General features: G+C 34.7%; 5 protein-coding genes and 1 pseudogene across 5 annotated transcripts; 3 read left to right on the top strand and 3 right to left on the bottom strand.

Annotated features, from left to right (window-relative positions):
* Positions 1-90: 90 nt before the first annotated feature.
* LOC140840085 (ATP-dependent Clp protease proteolytic subunit 5, chloroplastic-like) lies at positions 91-3,064 on the top strand. Its single transcript, XM_073207191.1, is given in 10 exon segments — positions 91-333; positions 409-457; positions 459-496; positions 891-1,008; positions 1,104-1,196; positions 1,580-1,625; positions 1,704-1,776; positions 2,292-2,326; positions 2,427-2,515; positions 2,619-3,064. Coding segments are annotated over 10 exon segments (876 nt in total). The 5' UTR covers positions 91-205; the 3' UTR covers positions 2,826-3,064.
* Positions 3,065-3,840: 776 nt separating this feature from the next.
* LOC140840083 (DELLA protein RGL3-like) lies at positions 3,841-6,107 on the top strand. The gene has a single exon (XM_073207187.1). It carries the CDS (start codon positions 4,167-4,169, stop codon positions 5,883-5,885), a length of 1,719 nt encoding a protein of 572 aa, XP_073063288.1. The 5' UTR covers positions 3,841-4,166; the 3' UTR covers positions 5,886-6,107.
* A 286-nt stretch (positions 6,108-6,393) lies between these two features.
* LOC140839312 (uncharacterized) lies at positions 6,394-7,374 on the bottom strand (annotated as a pseudogene).
* An 868-nt stretch (positions 7,375-8,242) lies between these two features.
* Positions 8,243-8,923, top strand: LOC140840091 (calvin cycle protein CP12-2, chloroplastic-like). The gene has a single exon (XM_073207201.1). It carries the CDS (start codon positions 8,384-8,386, stop codon positions 8,783-8,785), a length of 402 nt encoding a protein of 133 aa, XP_073063302.1. The 5' UTR covers positions 8,243-8,383; the 3' UTR covers positions 8,786-8,923.
* Positions 8,924-9,306: 383 nt separating this feature from the next.
* LOC140840090 (bZIP transcription factor 53-like) lies at positions 9,307-10,716 on the bottom strand. Its single transcript, XM_073207200.1, has 2 exons — positions 10,604-10,716; positions 9,307-10,383 (listed from the first exon to the last, which is right to left on the bottom strand). The coding sequence occupies exon 2, from the start codon at positions 10,015-10,017 to the stop codon at positions 9,607-9,609; it is 411 nt and encodes a 136-aa protein (XP_073063301.1). The 5' UTR covers positions 10,018-10,383; positions 10,604-10,716; the 3' UTR covers positions 9,307-9,606.
* Positions 10,717-12,787: 2,071 nt separating this feature from the next.
* LOC140838055 (histidine kinase CKI1-like) lies at positions 12,788-17,009 on the bottom strand. Its single transcript, XM_073204144.1, has 7 exons — positions 16,956-17,009; positions 16,641-16,880; positions 15,839-16,519; positions 15,362-15,749; positions 14,693-15,270; positions 13,363-14,544; positions 12,788-13,061 (listed from the first exon to the last, which is right to left on the bottom strand). Exons 1-7 carry the CDS (start codon positions 17,007-17,009, stop codon positions 12,855-12,857), a joined length of 3,330 nt encoding a protein of 1,109 aa, XP_073060245.1. The 3' UTR covers positions 12,788-12,854.
* Positions 17,010-22,693: the final 5,684 nt, after the last annotated feature.

The raw sequence follows: 22,693 nt of genomic DNA on the forward strand, positions 1-22,693 counted from the left end.
AAAATTAATCCAAAATTTTTATTGGTTTCCGACTTCCGATTGGATATTTTATTGGGATTTATTATTTAGTTATAACTTGTAAGCACCCTTGTTCATTTCATTTCATGACAGGTTATGTTGGCCAATATCTGTGGAGATTTTAGTGAAATACTCCACACTTGACAGAGTCGCCGCCGTATATCTGATAAGCTTCGTCCCTCTGAAAATGGCGCAGACTTCCGTCTGTTCTTCCTCCTCTCTCGCCGTCAATTCATCCTCGCTCTCTGTTTCTTCCCCCTCCTTCTCTGTCTCCTCCCAAACCCTCTCCCTTCCGTTCCGGCCTCTCGCTTCCAGGTGTGACTTTTAATGTCCAAGGTGGTTCGAAAAGTTGAATTTTTTTTGGCTCTGTAATAGTTTTTATTGTTGCAGAAAATTGAAGACGACCCGGAGTTCAATGTACGCTCCACAGTATTATGCGCCCTGAAAAGAGCTCACGCAGTGGTATTTGGTCTATTAGGTATGCCTTTTTCGAAGGTATTGTGGATTTTGATGTTGCGAAAATGTTGAGGGTCTAGCTAATATATTGCCTGCTGCCCAGATGGTATCATATTGACTTGATGTTGATGTTGTTCACTACAATTGTCTTGATGATTTGTCGAAGCATTTGAGTAGCAATAAACAATATTAGAATATTGTGATTTCAATGCTTTGGAGTTAATTGTTTAATGGTTTTATTTCATAAAACTTATATTCCAATTAAGGGTTTATGTTTCTGATTAGTGGAAGTTTAAATTGATTTTGCTGATGATTTTACAACTTTCATCATTGGGCAAGGAATTTGTTTGAAATTTGAGATTCACTTTGGTCTCCGGGTTGAAAGGCACTCATAATGGAAGCCTGATTGTATTTAGGGATGACTTGCAAGTTCCGTCATCACCGTACTTTCCTGCTTTCGCACAAGGTGCACAGGGTCCACCTCCAATGGTTCAAGAACGTTTTATGAGTGTTATCAGCCAGCTTTTTCAATATGTGAGGCAATTTTTGTTTGAAGTGAAATGGTACTTAGTTTTATCTGTTGCTTTCATCTTTTTGATGATATAGTTGAATTCATTTTATTTTTGTAGAGGATTATAAGATGTGGTGGTGCAGTAGACGATGATATGGCTAATATAATTGTTGCTCAGTTGCTCTATCTTGATGCTGTTGATCCTACCAAGGTAATTTTTTCTCGTTCCATGTAACTTTCGTATCTGAATCCAATGTGGTTAAACTGCACGGTCATTGATTTTTAACGCTTGTGGAGTACCTGTTGCCCAAGTCATTAGCAATTTCTTTGATTTGCTTCGTCTTTAGTGATTTCCTTAGTGTGGCAGTAGACAATGTGGTGGTTGTAATTACCAGATCACTCTGAATTTTCTTTATAACAAGTTCTCGTCCCCTTCAAGTGTGCGTCATCGGCCTACCTGATTTTTTCCTCATGGGCAAATGAAATTGTACTAGAAGCTTTTGGTGTCACTTGAATTTTTTCTCGGACACTTTTTTCTTAGACACATATTTATTGGTGAATATGTAAGGCTAAATATTTTCTGTAATTGGACAGGATATAGTCATGTATGTAAACTCTCCTGGTGGATCAGTTACCGCTGGTAATATATCTGATTCTTTGTTTCCTTTACTTATAGTTTTGATAATCACGTATCTAATTTTCTTCCTCTTGATTTTAGGAATGGCTGTATTTGATACAATGAGGCATATTAGACCTGACGTTTCGACAGTCTGCGTTGGACTAGCAGCTAGGTAAAGATTCATTGTCACTGCTTTTTGCAGTAAGGATTCATTGGCACTCTTTTGGCTGTCTTTCTGCAGTTTATGTCATTATTTAAGTACAAATTAGATTATGTTTTTCTTTATCAGCGGACAGTCTATTTCCAGAACTCAATGGATATATAAACCTTATCAAACTGCCGCAAGTTCATTTTATGTTGTTTGATGAATTAGATTTTTGGGCTTTTGGCTGCTGAATTTTTATTAGATTATGTGTCACCCTGTTCACTCTTCAGCACTCCTTGCTAATTTAAACAAGATCAAATGGAAGAAAACTTGGCCAATTTTTTTTTCTTTTGTTTCAATTTTCAGAATATTGGATACTGCCCTATACTATTATCTTGATTATGCATAATCTGTAGCTTTTAACTCTTTGTTGGATGTTGTGGCTGGCGCCTGAGCATCTGGTCCTATTTTTTTTTATAGTTTTTATCTCACTTTGTGACATAATATAGGGAATTGAATTGATTCTCCTTATCCTTGTGCAGTATGGGAGCTTTCCTGTTAAGCGGTGGTACTAAAGGTATATGATTGACTCATTTTTCTCCAGTTTAGGGTTTCGACCATTGTATCTTGGTATCTCAAATTATACAACGGTATTTTCTTCTTGATGTCCACTGAAGGAAAAAGATACAGCCTTCCCAACTCAAGGATAATGATCCATCAGCCTCTAGGAGGCGCACAGGGTGGGCAGACTGACATAGATATTCAGGTAATTTCATGTTTATAATTTATTTGGTGTCAATTTCTGTCTTCTAGTTAGAGAAAAATGCCTTTCTTTCCAATGTTTATGTGGACCGTATCCTTGTGTTCAGGCTAATGAAATGTTACATCACAAAGCGAATTTGAATGGTTACTTGGCTTATCACACTGGTCAAAGCCTGGAAAAGATCAACCAAGACACTGACCGTGACTTTTTCATGAGTGCTAAAGAGGCCAAAGAGTATGGGCTTATAGATGGTGTTATCTTGAATCCTCTCAAAGCCTTCCAGCCCCTTGCAGCTGCTGCTGAAGAAAAGTAGATCCCAAACAAAGTCTTCACTGTGTGATTCAGTATTGTTAAATTAGCGGAAGATGGTTTTATTGAACGTGAGAATTTAAAATCCTTGCCAAAACTCAGTGACCTTTTTGTGAGTCAGGAAATTCTACTACTATCATCTCATAGTTTGTAGTTGATGAAATCAATGATGATACAACGTGGACTCAATCAGTCTCTTCTGTATGTGATATACTTGTGAATTCCAAGTTTCATTGGCATCTATCTCGTGTGTGTGTTTTTTATATAAAAAAAATCTATCTAGATGTTTATAATTTGCCTACTGTTCTTTTTAAAAAATACCAGCTTACGAGTTTCAGGAGATCTAACTATGTAGGTGATAAGAATATGTCGCTCTGTTCTGACTGCGTATTTGTCGTCCCATTCGAAAGAAGAGCAGATCTTGTCTAATATTTGGTGGAGATTGTGGTAGCAAAATTTTAGATTTCCACGAACGTTATTATGACGTACAACTTTGTGTTGAGGAGTTTATGACTGTCTCTTCAACGACTTATGTTCGACTCTGTTCTTTAATATGTTTTTATATATCATATTACCCGTGTAACCCCCAAGGAGACATGGACAAACTGGTGAACATGAAGTTGCAGGCTCTAGACGGATACATAAGAGGAACCATGTTCAACTTTCAAGAAGTAAATTAGTGGTATTTGGATAATGCATTTCTCAAATCCATTTGATTTATTTATTTTAGTCGAATTTCAAAATAATCCCTTCTTAATTTTGACAATATGTAAATTCCAAATACAATTTTCAAATCAAAATCATTCATCCAAACACAAAAGTCACTATACAAAATTCAACTTGGGGAATGTAACAGATGTGGGAAATGAAATTATAAAATCTTGAGAAAATTCCTATGTGCTTTCTATGCGTGATTCTTGTCGCCACTCCCAGCCTCGTCTGTTAGCCAGTGTTGGCACCATTTTCTCGTTACCTTCTTTTTGTCTATTTCTTTTTGTTCCCTATTGCACACAATCGTTAATTAATCTCTATTTTATCTTTGGCCGACTCTGGCTGACCTTTCAAGAGCTTGTACACGACTCTTGGGTGTCAGATTGTAGCTCTTTCCTGTAAGAGATTGTCAAGAGTCGGAGATATTATTTCTGCTGAAAAACGAACCTTGAAATTCTGCAGTTCTCATAAACTTGTTTTCTTTTCTGTTCACTGTTTATTACCTCAGAGGGCCTTGAAAACCGATTAAAACCTGTATTATTTGCAAGTGATAAGTAACCTGGTAATGATCATCGATTATTATTCGAATAGAGAACGATATCTATAGTGTGCAGAGCTTACTCTTTCTGTGAGTATGGTGGGAGAAGCTGGTTTTTCATTTCAAAGCAATGACACTATTCTTCCAGATAACTGTGATCCTCTGGTTGGATATGCAAAAGATGAAACGATTCCCGTGAGCGAAGAACATCAATCGTTCAACATGGATGACGGTGAATTCGTGGATTTATTTTGTTCAGTGTTTGGCCAAGAAAATACCACGGAGAAAAAGGCCGAGATATTTGGAAATTATGAACAGAAACCTGACTCGGATACTTGGATCCAGAACGAAGATTTCATGCCTGGTCTCGAGGAATTCAAAGAAAATCTGCAGCGGTCAATATCAGAACTCAGAAAACCTGTTAAAGAAAAACCAGATTTATTCTCTCTTGCATCATGGGAGCTCTTGAACAGTTATGGTAGGGGATTCAAGATGTCGAGAGAAGAGAACTTAAAGGATCCGATCGAGGAGACTCCCTTAGGTGGACAGAAATTATCAACAGAAGAAATCTTGAGAGTTGCTGGAGAGAAGTTCATCCAATTTTCCACCAACAGGATTGATGGGATTTCCATGTTTATCCACCCTTATGTTGGCTCTTCCCTCTCAGGGCTTTCCATGGATGAAGCAAGAGATGTGGAGCTTGTTCATCTTCTCCTATCTGCAGCAGAAAACGTGGGCACCAAACGCTTCGATATTGCAAGTAAATTGATTTCTCGATGCCTGTGGGTGGCATCTGATTCAGGTACACCAGTCCAGCGTGTGGCCTTTTACTTTGCTGAAGCTCTTCAACAGAGGATATACAGAGAAGAAGGGTGGATCACTGGAGAGAAGATGAGAAACCAACCTGAAAAACGAGAGACATGTCTTGCCTTAGGTACGAACAATACGTTCTTGGCAGCGTTCCAAGAGCTGCCCTTTGCTCAAGTTATGCAATTAGCTGCAATACAAGCCATTATTGAGAATGTGAAGACATCTTGCAAGATCCATTTGATTGATCTCCAAGTAAGGAGTGGAATCCAGTGGATAGCCTTGATGCAAGGGCTCGCAGATTGCTCCATCAAACATCTCAAAATAACAGCAGTGGTAACCACTGATGTACGGAAAGTGGAGGACACTGGCAAGAGACTGCTGAGTTTTGCTCAATCTTTGAACCTGCCTTTTATTTTCAAGGTTTTTAATCTAAAAGACATGAAGGATTTTAAGGAAGATCTGTTGGACGTAGAAGCTGATGAAACTTTGGTCATTTACTCGTTTATTATGTTAAGAACAATGATATCAACGCCATATTGTTTAGACAATCTAATGAGAGCAGTGACAAGACTCAGGCCAGCTCTAATGGTGGTCACAGAAGTGGAGGCCAATCACAATTCCTCTTCATTCGTGGATCGTTTCATTGAAGCACTTTTCTTTTACAGTGCATTTTTTGATTGTTTGGAAGATTGCATGGAGAAAAACAATGAATTCAGAACTATACTAGAAAAAACTTATTTTGGTGATGGGATCATCAATATAGTTTCAACAGAGGGCCAAGAAAGGGTCACTCGGAATGTCAAATTAGATGTTTGGAGGGCATTTTTGGTGAGGTTTGGGATGGAGGAAATCGAGCTGAGCGAGTCATCAAGGTATCAAGCTAGTTTAGTTTTGAAGCAGTTTTCACATGGAAGCTCATGCACTCTCGAAAATAATGGAAAGGGCCTATTTGTTGGATGGAAGGGCACACCCTTGTATTCTCTTACAACTTGGAAGTTCAAATAGGGGGAATAGAGCAAGAATTTTAGTCGGAACTTAATTGTTAGTTCATTAAGAAACCTTGACTCAGTTGGTTGTAGTAGATGAGAATCCTTTCAGCTCCTCAACTTCTCAAGAAAAGTGAAATTAGTGGTTAAAACAGATAAAGAAGAAAAAGATGTAATCTTGGATAAAAATATTACCCATCAGCTGTAGATAATTAAGCTACAAATCCTCTGGATTGGGTCAGATGCTGGTTCAACAAGTCATTAGTGTTGCATGTATTTTCGAGCGGAATTTTTTCATGCTACATCCGATCAGAGTGGACCGTTGATAGGGTGGATTCACCAAATGTTTTGTCCTATGAGTACTATGCCTCACCAGGAGAGTTTACTTCAGCTACAGCATAGTCTCATTAGTGTTGCATGTATTTTCATCTGACTAAATGTTGGTATATTTTAATCGGAGCAGTTGAAATAATTGTATAACTCTTACCACTCGCTTACTTGATATCCCAGTAGAAGACAGCATAAGGGGACACAAAAATTGCAACTTTTCATAGATTATATATGCAAGCAACAACTGTTTAGGGCCCATTCTACTACATGATGAATGATCTGAAGTGCTCAACTTAAACGAAAAATGCCAAAGCAGAAAAACTACAGAAATTTATATGCCCATTTCACGAAGAAAAAACAGCCTCGACCAGCACATGTTTCCTCTTAGGATACCCCAAACCAAATATGTGGCTTAGATATACCTTGTCATCTTTCACTGTTGCAGCTCAAACCAAACGATGGGTTGCACCACTGAACTTGCCCACTACACCAGCCGTCTCCCAATCATCAGAACTTTCAAGCAGTTTGGAAGGGTTTCCCGCAACCACCAGCTTAGTGGAAGATACGAGCTCCAACCCATCTCCAAATCTTAGCGAACCTCCAATTATTCTGACCAGCTTAACCTCATCTTCTTTTCCTATTTCAATCTTGAATAGATTACCGGAGAAAGTGTGAACGACTAATAAATATCCGTTCGGATGGTAGACAATTCCATTGAGTCCAACCAATTTCTTGTACCACTCCTTTTGAGCAAAGAGAGAGCTCTTAATGGTGTATAGGAATTCTCCATTCACTCCAACCTTCCAGATCTTGCTTCCCGATGTATCGGTTATGTATGCATTTCCCTCAGAATCAATGGCTACATCATCCGCGAAACCTTTTTCACCTTCTGCATGGTTTAAGATCAAATTTAAAGAAGCTACAGAATGTTACCGATGATTGTGGAAAGCCACACCCTTGAGCTAATGAAGTATGATGCACGTTCCTTTATCTGTTTTGTCAACTAAACTATCTCAAAATTAAATGATAACACTGATGTGATATACCACATAGATGGAACACACACATATATATTTAACATTAAAAATTACACGTTCCAGGCACGAACTCTAGGACCTTGTGATGGTTTCAACGAGCGTATGGAACTATCGGTCCCAATTCGAGATACAATCTCTCATTTGTAAATATAGCTCAGAGCTTGCAGAAACTACAAGAAACTTGCCTAGAAATTAACTTCAACTTAACGAAGAAAGTAAAAGATCCAAGACTCTATGGCTAATTTTTGTTGGTAAAAAATTGGTATTTATTTTGGAGCAAATTTTACCAACAAAAAATGGTTATAAGAATTTGAGTAGAATGGCAATATAGTTTATTTGTTGAGACAATACTTGACTTTATTTTTTTTATAGAATAAAATAAAATGATATTGCCGTGTTATCGTGTTAATGGTTCTTGATAATTCGTATCCAAGATACAACCACCATTATTATACGACTCTAGGACTACAAATTTTTTCGACAACTACAAACTAAAATATTTAGAGCTTTCTTGGGTTATTTAATAAAGAAAATCTCCCGATTTATTTTCATTCTCGGATTTATTCCGTGTAAGGGAAGACCAACGAATTTTACAAGATTTGATCTAATAAAGTTTGAAATGATATGCGAGTAACATGAGGGATGCCTTTAAGATTATTTTAGTTGTATAATTGCATTATGTTTTTAAAAGTGTTTTATTAAAATTTTGATACAAATGTACTAATTTAATAATAATATACTATTAATATATTTTGTAAGATCAAACTTGTAAATTCTGGTGTGGATGAAGCTAGTATCGAGTTCAAGTTTAAGCAGAAGTGCGACAGGTACGAAACTTTAAAATGTTAACGAGTCGGATCTTGGATATAAGTAAATCCAACTCAATTCTAACTCATCATCATCGATAAAAGTATCAAGGGAGACTCGTATGCCTATAAAATCCTAGGGTGATGGAGACACAAGTGAAAGTATGTGACGATATTTCTATATCTTTTGAATAGCCCATGACTGGCAGAGAGAAGGGATAAGAATTTAGCGTCCGCAAATCAATACACGCCCTACTAGTATATCTTCTTGGGCTTCACAGAAAGAACACATTTTCTTTTCAAGATTCCAGCCATTGTGCGCTTCGTGTCTTAAAATCTTGGCAATGGCAGCCGCTGTAGTTGGAGTCAGCTTCTCATCCCCCAAAGTCTTTGCCCAGATAACGAGCTCCTCAAAAGCCCAGAATTCTGGTAAGTTCTCATTCATAAACACCCCATGGAGGGGGTGCTCCACAGGCTTTGGACATGGCAGGATGGTCTCTCTCCACCCCGTGGCGGTGGTGCCTGATAAGCTGTCAGATAAAGTGGAAGAGAGCATCAAGAACGCGCAGGAGACCTGCTCCGATGACCCGGTTGGTGGGGAGTGCGCAGCGGCGTGGGACGAAGTCGAGGAGCTGAGCGCGGCGGCTAGCCATGCTAGGGACAGGAGTAAGGAGAACTCGGATCCGTTGGAGAATTACTGCAAGGACAATCCGGAGACTGAGGAGTGCCGCACTTACGACAACTGATTTAGGATTATGGATACGATTGTGTACCTTATTCATGTATAATTATTATATACAGATGGTTTGGGTGGAACAGAAATGTTACAGCATCTTATGGTCACAAAAGAACTGGAAATTGTGAATGAAGATTGTTGAAAAATATGCAACACTTGCATTATAATTCCCTTTATTTGCACGCTGGTAAAGTTTTTGGCATATGTTGAAATCTATTGCTTCCATATAACAGCTTTGATGGTAAAGTTTTCCGGTAGAAGAATGTGGTGCAACTAATTGGGCAAATTGGCAAAATAGGATTCTCTATCTAGGGAAAAATCGAAGCATTGCGGAATTCTTCCATAAAATCAATAACCTTTTAAAACCCTTTTGGTCACAAGCCGAAATCACCTAAAAGTGAGAGATAAATAAAGTGATATGATTTTAAAACATAGGGTCAAACGACAAAATCTTACCATGCCGATTTCATATTCTAACTTTTCGCAACGATCACAAACGCAATTCACCCATAACTAATGATACAGATGACGAACAAATCAAGATGTTAATGTACTAGCAATCAAGAAAACCATATGACATTGCTACAATAGAACCATTTAGGACAAAACATTAGACCATAACTAACCCAAAGGCAACTTAACATAAACCCCAAACAGAGAAATTAAAAACTTAAGACTTCATAACAATACCACAAACACACATACCACCTAATCATAACACTTCCAACCCGACATAACAAGAAGAACATACGAAACAGTAACCACCGGAAGCAAAACACAAGCATAGAATCGTCGGAGCCCTTGAATTCAGTGATTGCTTCCACCATTGTTTTAGTACTGGAACATATCAGCTCGGATGGGTTGAATCGGGCAGGGAAGCTGCCAAGGCTCCAGAAACGTGTCAGGAATATCCTGAATATCGAATGCCAGACCACTAACCTCGGATGCGATGTGAATGACAGAATTGAGCGATCTAAGGCGGTCAGTTAGCTCTGCAACCTGAGCCCTGAGCACGTTATTATCAGAAGCAAAGTTGAGGTAGAGCTGTGAGGCGTCATCGATCATCTGACTAAGTTTCTTGTTCTCCTCTTTCATCAGCCTTTCTTGAGCAAGTAGCTCATCCAAGTGTTGCTGCTTTTTCATTCGAGACCTACGGGCAGATTCGCGGTTTGATAACTTACGCTTCCTTTTCCTTTCTTCAAGGCCTGAACCCGAGCTAGTAGGCGGTTGTTTTGAAGCCATTTCTTAAAGAAACTCAGAATCGATTGGGATTTAAGGTGTATAATTTACAAATTGAACGAGGGCTTATCCCAGATCGAATTGAAGGTTGGACAGCTAAACGATTATTGGCTAAATCGATTAAATCAATCAGACAGTGGAGGAAAAATTCATGAAATCGAATAGAACCAGTAGAGAAACACAACAGAGAACGAGTGGAGAATCCTAATTCGACGTATCAGAACGGCGAGAGTCATAAAAATTCACGGAGAAAAAAGCGGGGAATCATAGAAACAGAGATCCAAACTTCAGCCCCCAAAATCAACGATTACCTAAACGGTACACAAAACCTAGATCTGTATTCAACAGAATTCGAATAATCCAATCAATCTGCAGATGAAAAGAAAAAAAATACATGATGTTGCGCGGTCAACCAACAAATCACCGCCACAACCAACAAAAAAATTAAACGAATCAAAACAGATTCACAATCGATCATAAAAATTGAAGAATAAATTAAAACAAAATCATATAAAACAATGTAAATTGAATAAAAATAATTATAGAACAAAACAAGACGAAGGGAAAATAAAGGAAAAGGACAGCGTACCTTAGAAGTTCCAAAGTTTGCCGAAAAAAAGATTTGGGCGAGTGCGGGGGAGGTGATTTATAGGGGATTTTGGCCAGAGAACGATTTATTACGTATTCTTTAAAAAATAAAAAATAAACATAATATAGTATTTTATAATTTGTGTTTTTCTAGTTATAATTTCGTCTCAGACTACACCAAGTTTCTAAGTTTGAAATTAAATCTGGAATTTGACACAAATTTATAATATTCTCTTCCTTAACTCCAAAAAGATAAAAATATTTGACATTTAAAAAAAATTAAATTTTGTATTCTTTTAATTATTTTTCTATAATAGGTCGTGATTATAAGATATCCATATCAATTTAGATTCGAATCTCATATATGTGAATAGCAATGAGTAGATTTTTTATGAGATAAAATCACAAATTTAAATTTATAAATGTAAAAATTTGTGTGAGACGGTATCCTGGGATGTATTTTGTGAGATAAATCTCTTATTTGACTCATCTATGAAAAAATATTACTTTTTATTGTGAATATCGGTAGAGTTGACTCGTCTCACAGATAAAAATTCATGGAGTGAGTCTAATGTGAGACCGTCTCACGGATCTTAATCTGTGAGACGGGTCAACCCTACCCATATTCACAATAAAAAATAATATTTTTTCATGGATGACTCAAATAAGAGATCTGTCTCACGAATACGACCCGTCAGACCGTCTCGCACAAGTTTTTGTCAAATTCATGAAACCGTCTCACCAAAAATCTATCTATTTATAAAATAAATTGATTTCATCTATATTTGAAATCAAAGTTATTTCCAAAATTATTTGGGTTCTGTCAAAATGTTTGCAAATCTATGGGTTGGTGGAACATATGGTGGCGGCCGAGTCGGGTGGTATGGGGGGCGTGAAAATAGAGGAATACAGCTAAACAAAATAAATAATCTATCTTGAGGTAATAGGAGTAAATTCCAAAGCTAGTTGGTGTTTGTTGATTATTTAATTAAGTTTCTCCGAAATTACATGAATTATTTAGTAATAAAACTGGGAAAATGAAAGCATGACGCAAGAAATTGCGAGTGGAGTAAAACGATCCGTCTTTATTTTTTTTTTTATTAGAAAGGTTCTCCATGAAAAAGAAAACCTGGACGAGATAATAAATAGAGGAACGTGCTCGAGTGAACATAGATTTGAGTAAGAAGAATGTAAACACTGTTCCCCAAAACATACAAAAAAGTCATAAGCAAGTTGATAAGGCTTGAAATTATAGGAGAATATACTCTTCGATATCACATGATCGATCTTTGTGTGGTAGCATATTCATCACCCAATGTTTTTTCTTTGTATCTTTTCAGAAATTAATTTTTTTCACTTTTTTAAATATAACATTTTTTAGGAATTTTGTGTTTTTGGATAATTGACATTTGCAACAGTTAGATTAGTAAGTCTCCTATACACACCTTTACAATCTATATGCAAAATTGATCAATTCGATACATATGTGTTGTGAAAAGTGATGATTTTGAAATAAAAAGTAATATTTTTCATTCAAATGAACAGAATCTTATAAAATATATTTTTAACATAAAAAATGCTATTTTTTATTCAAATCAACATATATCATAATATTTTTCATGATATAATTAACAAAAAATGATCTTTTGAAATAACAATAATACTTGGATAAAAAAAATAATAATTTTCACGAGTTGAATCAAGTTGGATATTTGTCTCACAAGATTGATATATGTGACAATCTTATATGGGTTTTTTTTTAATAAATTATTTAATATATAGAATGAAATCATGGACTTGAGATAAGTACACTTGTATGTCTAAAGTTGAATTCAAATATCATCTAACAGTCAATTAAAAATTATAGTTCTTTTACACCTTTTTAATTTGAAATCACCAATATAAATCCCTAAAAATGGCACGGGGTTTTGAGATATTGTTGATTTTATATCGGGAATTTCGTGTGTTTTTCAGACTGGTCGCAGATGGACTCGAATTTCCTTCCTCAAATGAAATTAATCGATCCAAACGACCTGTCGTACGAGCTCCTCAAATCAAGAACAAATTGAGTTCCAATTCATCCGTCGTGTATTCGTCCAAGTTTATTGTGCTATATATATGCATATACTTTTCACAAGTTACACGTTCACTGAAAATGCACAATTACTCTTACAGGTATCTGGAATTATGTACGTTTAAATGATGTATATTGAAGCCAAAAAACGAAGAAAAACACATCTTCAAAGTGTGGTTCAAAAGATAAACTTTGATACAGCTTTCATAAGATTTTCCTTGTTGAGTGGCTTGGTTAAAAGATCATCTACTCCAGCCTCGATCATCATATCTATCTCTTCTCCACTAACGTGGGCTGTTAAGGCAACAATGGGGATGTGAACTCCGTAAAATCCCTCCTCTTGTCTCATTCTCCTGGTTGCTTCAATCCCATTCATTACGGGCATCTGTTAAGGGGGAAAAACATCAAAATTCTACACAAAATACAAGTAATATTTCGAATTCAAGGATGGGAAAACTGCTTCTTCTTCTTCTTCTTCTATTTTTTCTTTCGTTTTCTTGAGTTCTAATTCTAGACTATTCATTTTTTTGACAAGTATGGTCTTGAGTGATTGTATGTCATTGGACATGTGGATCCTACGTTTGAACCATGTCAGTGACATTAGGGTCAAGTGAAAGAAAGAAGTAAAAGTTGAGGGCTAGAGAAGCAACTATCCCTAAAGAATTAACAAGTTCTAAACTTTTTACCTCGCAATCCATTAGTATACAATCAAATGGTTTCAGATTCATAGAAGCTCCGGTATTTGTTTCATCTTTTAGACTTCTGCAAACAAGCTCCAAAGCTTCTTCTCCATTTCTACATGAAGAAGTAACTGCACCAAGCTGTAAAGCCACAGATGTGGCTATCCTAAGTCCCACAGGGTCATCGTCTGCCACCAAGATTTTTTTCCCAGTCAGAGGATTAACTTTGCCCGTCTTTTGCTCTTTGATTTCCTCGACCTTTCGAAAGACATCATCTTCAGAAGATTGTTCTTTCACACCCTTCTTGGTAATGTTGATAGTGCTCCCAGATGGACTAGCCACTCCGAGAGAATCGATATTTCCAACATTGTGAGATGTTTCTCCTTTTCTAGGAAGCGGCATGCCACGGAGCTCCGGTAGAAGACTGATAGTTTGATACAAACGGGATCCATGGAAAGGCTTGGACATTACTGTATCAGATTGAGGCAGAGCGTGCTCGCCAAGGCCCCGGAAATTAGAGCTTTCCGAACCCGGTTTGTCAAGCCAAACAACCCTGCTACAACAGCCATTGTTTAAGTCCCTTCTGAATTCAGCTATGGCTCTGCTGATCTCTCGAAAAGGTCCTGCACCAGTATCGATCACTATCAAAATGAAGCTAACCAAACTACCCATCGTACAAGGATTACTGTGGAAGAGTAAATCATTGTCTGTGCTATCCAAAGCACTAAGTGGTACTTCCTTTAATGATCTTGTACTGGACGCACGAGACGTGTGGGCGTCGCTTCTTGAATTTACGTCAGATTTAGCGGAAGAGCCGTATTGCGAGAGTCTGAGATTTCGCTGGATTTTCTTTAGAGTTGGAGAAAGTTGGTGATATTGCTTCACGGTATGCACCTTTATGCCTTGTCTCTCCATGTAATTCTGCAAAATGACACTTCTTTTAGCACTCTGGAGCAAGAGTATGACTTGGGATGCTTCGGATTTCGGGCTTTGTGTCCAGATGATAGATCCTGAATGTCGAAAAGAACCACTTGAGATGTGACCACCATGAGCCTCAACATCTACGTCTCTTGCATTGGCTGAAATATCTGTACTGCATATGCTGAAGAATGTGTTAAATCTGAAGCAAGTTCCCTTCTCACCAATTTCTTTATCCATAATTTCTATTTCTCCGCCCATTAAACGAACCTGCATTCGAAAAACGTATAGAGCTTAAAGAATCTATATATTAAAGTAAATAGCTAGTGGCACACAGTAGCAGTAGATCAAATGAAAAGTTGGACATTCAATATGCAGAGTGATTTCGAATGCAGAGAAATCGCAGTAGATAGCCTACCAGGGATTGAACAATGCCGAGTCCTAAACCTGTGCCTTCTGTCCCAAATGATGTCTCTTTGAGTTGAACATAATTTTCAAATACATATTTTTGTTGTTCTTTTGGAATCCCTTTTCCTGTGTCATTCACCTCGAATATAAATTCCATGCAATTGGGATCCAGCTGAATACTTTTCACAACTTCTGACTCGCTATATGCTCTATCAACCTGGAAAAACAAGCATGATATGCGTCTCATCAAGCTGTAGCTTTTGTTAGAAGCAAGAATGCCCGTTTCAAGACTCGATTTTCTTGCCCAAGATCGAACCACCACATGCCCTTCTGAAGTAAACTTTACTGCATTACTCAGTAAGTTGCATAAAATCTGCTTTAGTTTCACTCGGTCCCCTCTCACGCGGGAGGATTTCATGATAGAACCATCATAAGGATCCAAGATTATGTCCACCCCTTTCTTCATACCAACAGGATGAAACAAATCAACTACATCTTCTAGTAACTGGTCTATGTCAAACTCTTCCTCCTCAAGTTGCATTTTGCTGGCATCTATTTTCGTTGTATCAAGAATCGTGTTCAATATACCTGAACATAACAAATCATTCAACGACAAATGAATATGATTCACCTGATATATAGTAACAACAACAATATGCGAAATTCAAGAAAAATGAACCTAGAAGATCTTTGTTACAAGCTTCCATCTGAAGTAAATTTGTATGCAACTCTGGTCCTGAAGGATCTAGTTTAGGGACTATGTTATGGGACATTTCAATCAAGCCTGTAATGCCTGCTAAGGAAGCACGGATATCATGGCTCGCCCTCGCAAAAGCTAGAGTTTTATTCATACTCTTCCTTTCGGCCTGTCGAGTTGCTTCCATTTGTTTTATCAATGCTCCACAGAGATTCATTTCTCTTCTTGCTGCTATGACTATCAAATATACAAAAGTGCAAATGGTGATCACCATAAAACCGATTAATATCAAGAGATATATAAATGCCGACATGATGTTGTTATGAATGAAGGCTGACAACCGACTATAAGGTAGAGCCAAAACATACACCTGAAAAGTAAACAAGTTTAAGAGTGGAAACTTTTGAACTACAAGATTAGTACTGAATAACACATGTGATCATAAGAATAAATTCGTACCAGTTGGAGTCCGGCAATTTCAACCGATGAACAACTTATCACGTATTTACTACCCCAAATACTTGTTACAGAGTCTGTTAGCATCCCTTCATCAGAGTGGCATGTTATATTTCCAACTGCACCTACTCGATCACCATCGGGGCCTAATAAGTTAAACGAGACTCGATTATCAATAAAGATCATTTGAGTGTTTGGAATTCCCTCAGTGAGCATAATCCCATCTTTTGTGGCTAAAATCAAGCTTCCATTGTAAAAGCAAACGCCCGCAGCGAAGAAATCAATAAATGATTTCACCGGATACCCAAAAGTGACGGCTCCTTTTCGATCCAAACCAGCATTAACAAGTAACATTAAATCTTGAGAATCAGCCCAGTCAGTCTCTACCGAGGCATAAACGTTTGAATTATTTGGTGCACTTTGAAACCAGATTTTATTGAATATATCTGATGGAGGAAACATAATGGCTTCACCATATAGTTCCCCCGTGCCATTTGCTGGCTGCGCGTACCAGGTGAAATCTTTTGGGGCATTTTGGGTAGAAGAAAAAGTAGAATTCGAGTACAATGCAAAAGGCTGACCACCTTTTACATAGTAGCCAAAGAATAAGCCATCCAATCCAATGTATGCTACTTCAGAAACGTATGGTACTGTTGATAGAGCTAGAAATAACGTATGAGCCACCTGCATTACCAAAGTATTCACTTTGTTTTTTCGATAAAACACATGCGGGATCACACGCATACAGGAAGCCAAAAAAACTTACCAACAACTGGAATATTTAACTAGATACATGTATACTGACCTTAGACTGAACATGCGAGGAGGATCGAAGTTCATTTTCATCCAAGGACGAACTCAAGAAGCGTGCTAAATTAATGGCGGATGCATTAATCGGAGAAAATAATGTACTTGTTCTCTCAATCCCAGAAAATAATTCTTGATTGATGTTGTAAACAATCAGATTCACTTGGCTTTCAATCCTTGTAACCCGATTAATCCACAAGGGAATCAACAAGCCAGCTAAAGATAGCAAAACAAACATCTGCATTTAAGCAGATTAATATAGAGAAGAATTTCTACATGTTTATCCCATGGGAATTCATTTTTAAAGACATACCAGGAAAAAAAGACAAGAGACCGGCCTCAACACTATGCATGAGGTAGGCTTCATTTTATTCTTGATTGCTCAGTCACTAAAAACAGTTAATTTCCTGCATATATAATCATTAAATAGAATAAGCAGGATTTAATGTGAATATATATTTCATAAAGAATGATTATACTTAAAGATTAGTATATATAATATAAGTATTTCAAAGGCACAAAACAAATTAATTATCATTCTATAGATTTACAATAAAATCTCTCAAGGGATTTGGCTTCCTAAAATCCATATAAATTTTAGAGAATCAGAGCATTGGTATTGAGAAATTACATTTGTAAAAGATATTCAATATTATTACTCATCTGCTCACAATAAAAAAAAAAAGTGAGGCAAAACCATACCAAAGCAAATAATATCACTTATTTATTTTCATGATTATTTTGAACAATATCGAAGCGACGCTTCACCTATGATTTGCTTTGGTACGGAAGCTTTGCCTCACTGTTTTTTATTATTTTTCAAAATTTATCGTCGTGTTTAACGAATGAAAAAAAACTAATTGACACCCAAAAGTGGCAATGGCTGTGAGGCTATGTTCTCCGAACATTCGTGCGAAAGTATATACATACATACATACATACATACATACATACATACATACATATGATGAAAATCTAAAAAAATTATATCTAATGATTGATAAAAGGAAATAACCCGATTGTTTATGATTTCCTTCTAAAAGAAAATGGTCCAAACAAAAACTTCTAACAACCTTCAAATGTTTGAAGCACGAGTAAACGTTTCTTAACCCGCAAGAATAATCAAAAGAAAGATTTTACATGCTTACCAACATTGAAAAACTTGTACAAGTTTCAAGAGAATCAAGCTAGAATTCTCTTCCACCCAGAAAAAAAGCCCTAGCATTCAAAACACAAAAACTGGAACTAAGAAGAAACGAGATTCAGCCCAAGGATCGGGCCATTTGCAAGATTCATTCTACAGGCCTAAAACCTAATAAAACCCCTAATGTTATAAGACAATGAAGAAGGGTTTTGATCACCCAAATATATGTTCAAAAATTCAGTTTAGCGTAGACAGGAATCAACACGGTGGTGAAAACCTGCGAGTACTTGTATTTCCTTGAAGAAATCCTCGTACCCGTCTTATTTTTCTGGGCTTCAATATGAGGCATCCCACACGATGATCCTTTTGAGTGTTGCATGTAATAATAAAATAATAATAATATAATATATTTATGAGCACAAAAAGAATTGGACCTAATCAAATTAAGAAGAGGGAGTAAATGAAATAAAAATCTCCGATTTTTAATTTTCCATAATTGCTATGCGTTCAAATGGTATTAAACCATTTAACTTCAAAACCAATTAAGACGGGTTTAATGAATACGACTTTAATTATATCAAGTTAGGGTTTTGTAAGAAATTGGTGTAAATGCTTAGCATATCTAGAAATAAGGGAATCCGTTTATTAATTATGGATTTAATTCCTTAATCATTTTTTATATAGAAACATATAATGGCTATTTTAGTAATCAATTTATTTTTCCAATATTTCTTTCATATAGAAATAAGAAAAAGTTTCAATTTTCATCAATTTTGTTTGTCAATTTGCAAATTGGGTCCTTCATATTATCAAAAGACGTCTTTCATATTTTTACACTTTTAGTCATTGTCATCAGAAGCGATGATGTTGTCATTGTACACGTCAGTGTCACATGCATTGATATTATTGCAAATAAATAACCAAAATTGCCACACACATAAAAAAAAACATATATAATATATTAAAACTGAAATTTGAGATGCAATAGCAAAGATACATATATATTGGGTCAAAGGTATAATTTGTTTTTATCTATATCTATCTATATCTATATCTATATAAATATATGAATGTGAATTGTGAATTTACATACATATCCTTACCTTCATTTAATAATAATCATTAATACATAATTACTTTTTCATATTCTTTTAATAATAATCATTAATATATTTTTATTTTAAATTAAAAATTAATTACTTTATTATTAAATTGACATCAAATTCACAAAAAATCACTATCATAATTACTTATTTATTTTTTTTGTCATAATTACTTTTTCATATGCGGTGGGCAGAATGAGCAGGAAGAGAGTGGGAGGGGAAGGAAAAAGTTAAGGACGGGATGAGGAAAGGGACAGGCAAAGGCACAAAAAAAAAGCACGAGTCAGAAGGACGGAGTGAGGTTTTTGTGTTGTGCAGCGATGTGTAAGAATAATCATTAAATAGATAGATGTTGCTTTGTGTCATAGAGTCGCTTAAGAATAATCATGAATACATTTTGATGTTTAAAGGTAAAAGTAAATTTATATACATATTTTTTTTCAGTATGAGTCTTTGAAGTAATAAATCAGTAATACATTTTTAGGTTTAAATTTAAAATTAATTACTTTAATATTTACATTGACAACAAATTCACAGAAAATCACTATCATAAATACATATTTATTTTTTTTGTTTTTTTCATATGATAATCTTAATATATATATTTTAAATTTAAAATTATTTACTTAAGATTTACATTGATATCAAAGTCACAGAAATCACTATCATAAATTTATAAATTTAAATAAATTGTTAGTATTACAAACATTAAGGTAATAATGGGAAGACGAATAGAGATGAGTGTGATTGAATAAAATTAAATTATTAATAAATATTAAGGTAATATAAAACATTTTTTCTCATTTAGAATGTAGATGTATTTAGATTACTTATGTATCAACAAAAATACGTTATTGAGAGAAAATGTTTGTATGTAACTGATTTCATTGCAAACATTTAAGTTATTTAATCAATTTTCAATATATGATGCTAAATACATATTACTAAATAATATATTATTTATTAATCTATTAAATATATGACTTTTATTTGTGAGCTTACTATTATATTATTTTTTAATTTTACAATTTGTCATGTTAATGGTGCTATTTAAGTCATTTTTTATTTTAGTTTAATAAGATCATTAATAGTGTATTTAACTCAATCAAATTAATTATTATTTTAATTTACTTTTAAATTTAATTTTAATTACTTAAATTTATACATTGCCATCAAATAATAATAGGACGACAAAGGGAGATGAATCGGATTGAATAAAAATAAATTATTAATAAATATTTGGTCAATTTTTTTATAAATGCTGCTAAATAAATATTACTAAATAATATGCTCCATTTGATCATTTTGTGTTCTTGCAATGAGAGGAGTTTTTTTACCCTAGCGTTAACATGTTTGATTATTTTATGTCATTTGTATTGATCATGTAATTGTTTTTACATTGTTTATGTGATTTATTTGTTTGCACAAAGAAAAGAGAAAATAAAATCAAATATCCAACAAAAATGGTTATTTTTCAATTTTTTATTGTTGAGATATTTTGTTAATTTTTAAACACATAATGCATGTTTTCTGTTTAATTTGTTTAGATTACTTAGTTTGAAGTGACTTAGAAAATATTAAAAAAATTGAAATATTTCTTTGTTTTTACCTTATGTCTCAGAATATCAAGAGATAATATTTTTTTATTTATTGGGACAAATGTATTTTCAAACTTCTGTCTATAAATCAATATTTAAATTTTTTATGACATTATTATATTATTTAATCAATTTGTTTTAGTTAGATTGATAGAAGGCATTTTAATTTGAGTTTTTATGTTCTTGTTTATATTATTTTTGTAATAATATTTATTATGAAAATAATAGGTGAACTACAAAATTTGGTAGGGCTAAGAGTCTTCTGGTGAACAACAAATATGGATAAATATTAAAATATATAATATCCAGTAGATTTTTGGCATGCGACTTTGTTCTAATTCAATGATTATGCATGATTCTAAATTTTAATTATATCACAAGTTAACTCATGCCTAATATTTTTCTATGGTTTAAGAAAATTTGTGTGACTTTGTATTATATTTTTACGGCTGATTTTCTAAATGTCAAGGCACCATTTTTCATTTGTGTTTTTTTTAAGAAGTGAAATGAATATCTATAAAACGATGACATTAATAAGGCGTCTTCTCTTTATTTTAAAAAAAATATTGTAAAATTTATACAAATTGTGAATAATATAAATTAATATTTAATTTGAGAGTGATTTATACTTTTTATTGCTCGTATATACTTCAATTTTTTGTTATTGTACTAAATAAATTATTTTTAAACTTTGAGTTATCATTTTTTTTCTTATCGAGGTTGTTTGTGTTATGATTTTTTTATTCGTTTTGGTTAGTATTATTGGCGGTAATTGATTTTTCTGATATTATATGATGTGTCTTGTTGTTTATATAAAAATAAGTATGAGAGTACACCAATAAAAGCCACGTATTTTGGGTCTTCTGTTCTACGAAGAGAATAATAAATGGTTTATGTGAATTATATAATTTCTTGGTTTTTCATACTTATAGTCTACGAAATGCGTCAAATTTTGAATAAAAAAGTTAAGACAAACATAATGGATGAAAAAAAAGAGACATGTTAAATAACAAAAAATAATGTTGTATATTACTATGTTGGGTGCAATAATTGTCCCTGCTTGGTAGAGCGGTCGAACCGTGGTGCTTGAGCTGTTGTGCGGTTTAAAAGATTTGAGTTGCACCATTACTACTAGCTATAGCTTTTGGTAAAGCGGCAAGCGCTCGATCCTATAATTGGTATCAGAGCCAAGGTCACGGGTTCGATTCTCATTGATTGCAGGGAGTGCAATTATTGGGATGGAGATTGTTGGATGTAATAATTGTCTCTACTTGGTAAAAATCATTTAACAACAAAAAAATAGTCGGAAAAATAAGATTATCAGATAAAAACAATGTAGAAAACCAAAAAAATGTCGTGATAAAGAAGCAAACTACGAGGATGTCAGATCCCGGATAAGGATTGTAAATAATATAATAGATGTTAAAGACGATCAGAAACTTACTGAGCATACCAAAATAATTATATGTATATTATAACAAACTACGACAAAGAGTTATTGAGTTGTCAAAATCAACCAAGAAGCATATTGGAAAAAGTGTCAAGTAGATAAGATAATTTCTCTGATCCATATACCGTCTATGGTCATATTTTTTTTAATGGCTTAGTTTGTTTCGGTTGATAAATGTTATTAGCCATGTTTTAATTCATTAAAATATTATCAAAATTTCGAACATATATTTTCAGCAGTTTAGGCTTTTACGTACAACGCACGTACATTTTTCTAGTATTTAGAAATATGTAAATGTCATAAACAAAGTTTAACTTATCAACTACGTTAGGTAAATAAATATACTCTTATAACCAATGTTCTCCAAACCGGACCGAACCGGTTCAACCGCGAACCGGCCTCAAGACCGGTCCAGAGATAAGTAAAAACCCGAAAAACAGGTTTAACCGGAAAAAACCGGTTAAAACCCGGTTAAACCGGAAAAACCGGAAACCGGCCGGTCTTTAGGAACCGGAAACCGGCCGGTCTTGATGTTTGCTACTTTTTTGTATAATTAAACTTGATGTTTTCTTGGGCACTTAAACTTGGTCATCACTATTTGGTTACATGTTAGATGTAATTTGGATTTTTGAATTTGAAAAGTGATGTTTATTTAAATATTTGTTGTAATTTTCATCTTAAAAATTAAGTAAAAACTATAAAAACATAAATAATCAATATTTTTCTATTTTATTTATTATATAAAATAAATAAAAT

This window comes from Primulina eburnea, chromosome 8 (genome assembly GCF_022965805.1).
Source record: "Primulina eburnea isolate SZY01 chromosome 8, ASM2296580v1, whole genome shotgun sequence".
Classification (NCBI taxonomy): Eukaryota; Viridiplantae; Streptophyta; class Magnoliopsida; order Lamiales; family Gesneriaceae; genus Primulina; species Primulina eburnea.

Bases quoted from the DNA above. Each gene is read 5' to 3' on its own strand.
- LOC140840090 (XM_073207200.1), bottom strand. From the start codon at position 10,017: ATGGCTTCAAAACAACCGCCTACTAGCTCGGGTTCAGGCCTTGAAGAA.
- LOC140840083 (XM_073207187.1), top strand. From the start codon at position 4,167: ATGGTGGGAGAAGCTGGTTTTTCATTTCAAAGCAATGACACTATTCTT.
- LOC140838055 (XM_073204144.1), bottom strand. From the start codon at position 17,009: ATGAAGCCTACCTCATGCATAGTGTTGAGGCCGGTCTCTTGTCTTTTT. The intron at 16,881-16,955 runs GTATGTCTTTAA...GCTTAAATGCAG, and splicing joins TCTCTTGTCTTTTTTTCCTG to ATGTTTGTTTTGCTATCTTT. The intron at 14,545-14,692 runs GTAGGCTATCTA...TTTCGAATGCAG, and splicing joins TCGGCATTGTTCAATCCCTG to GTTCGTTTAATGGGCGGAGA.
- LOC140840091 (XM_073207201.1), top strand. From the start codon at position 8,384: ATGGCAGCCGCTGTAGTTGGAGTCAGCTTCTCATCCCCCAAAGTCTTT.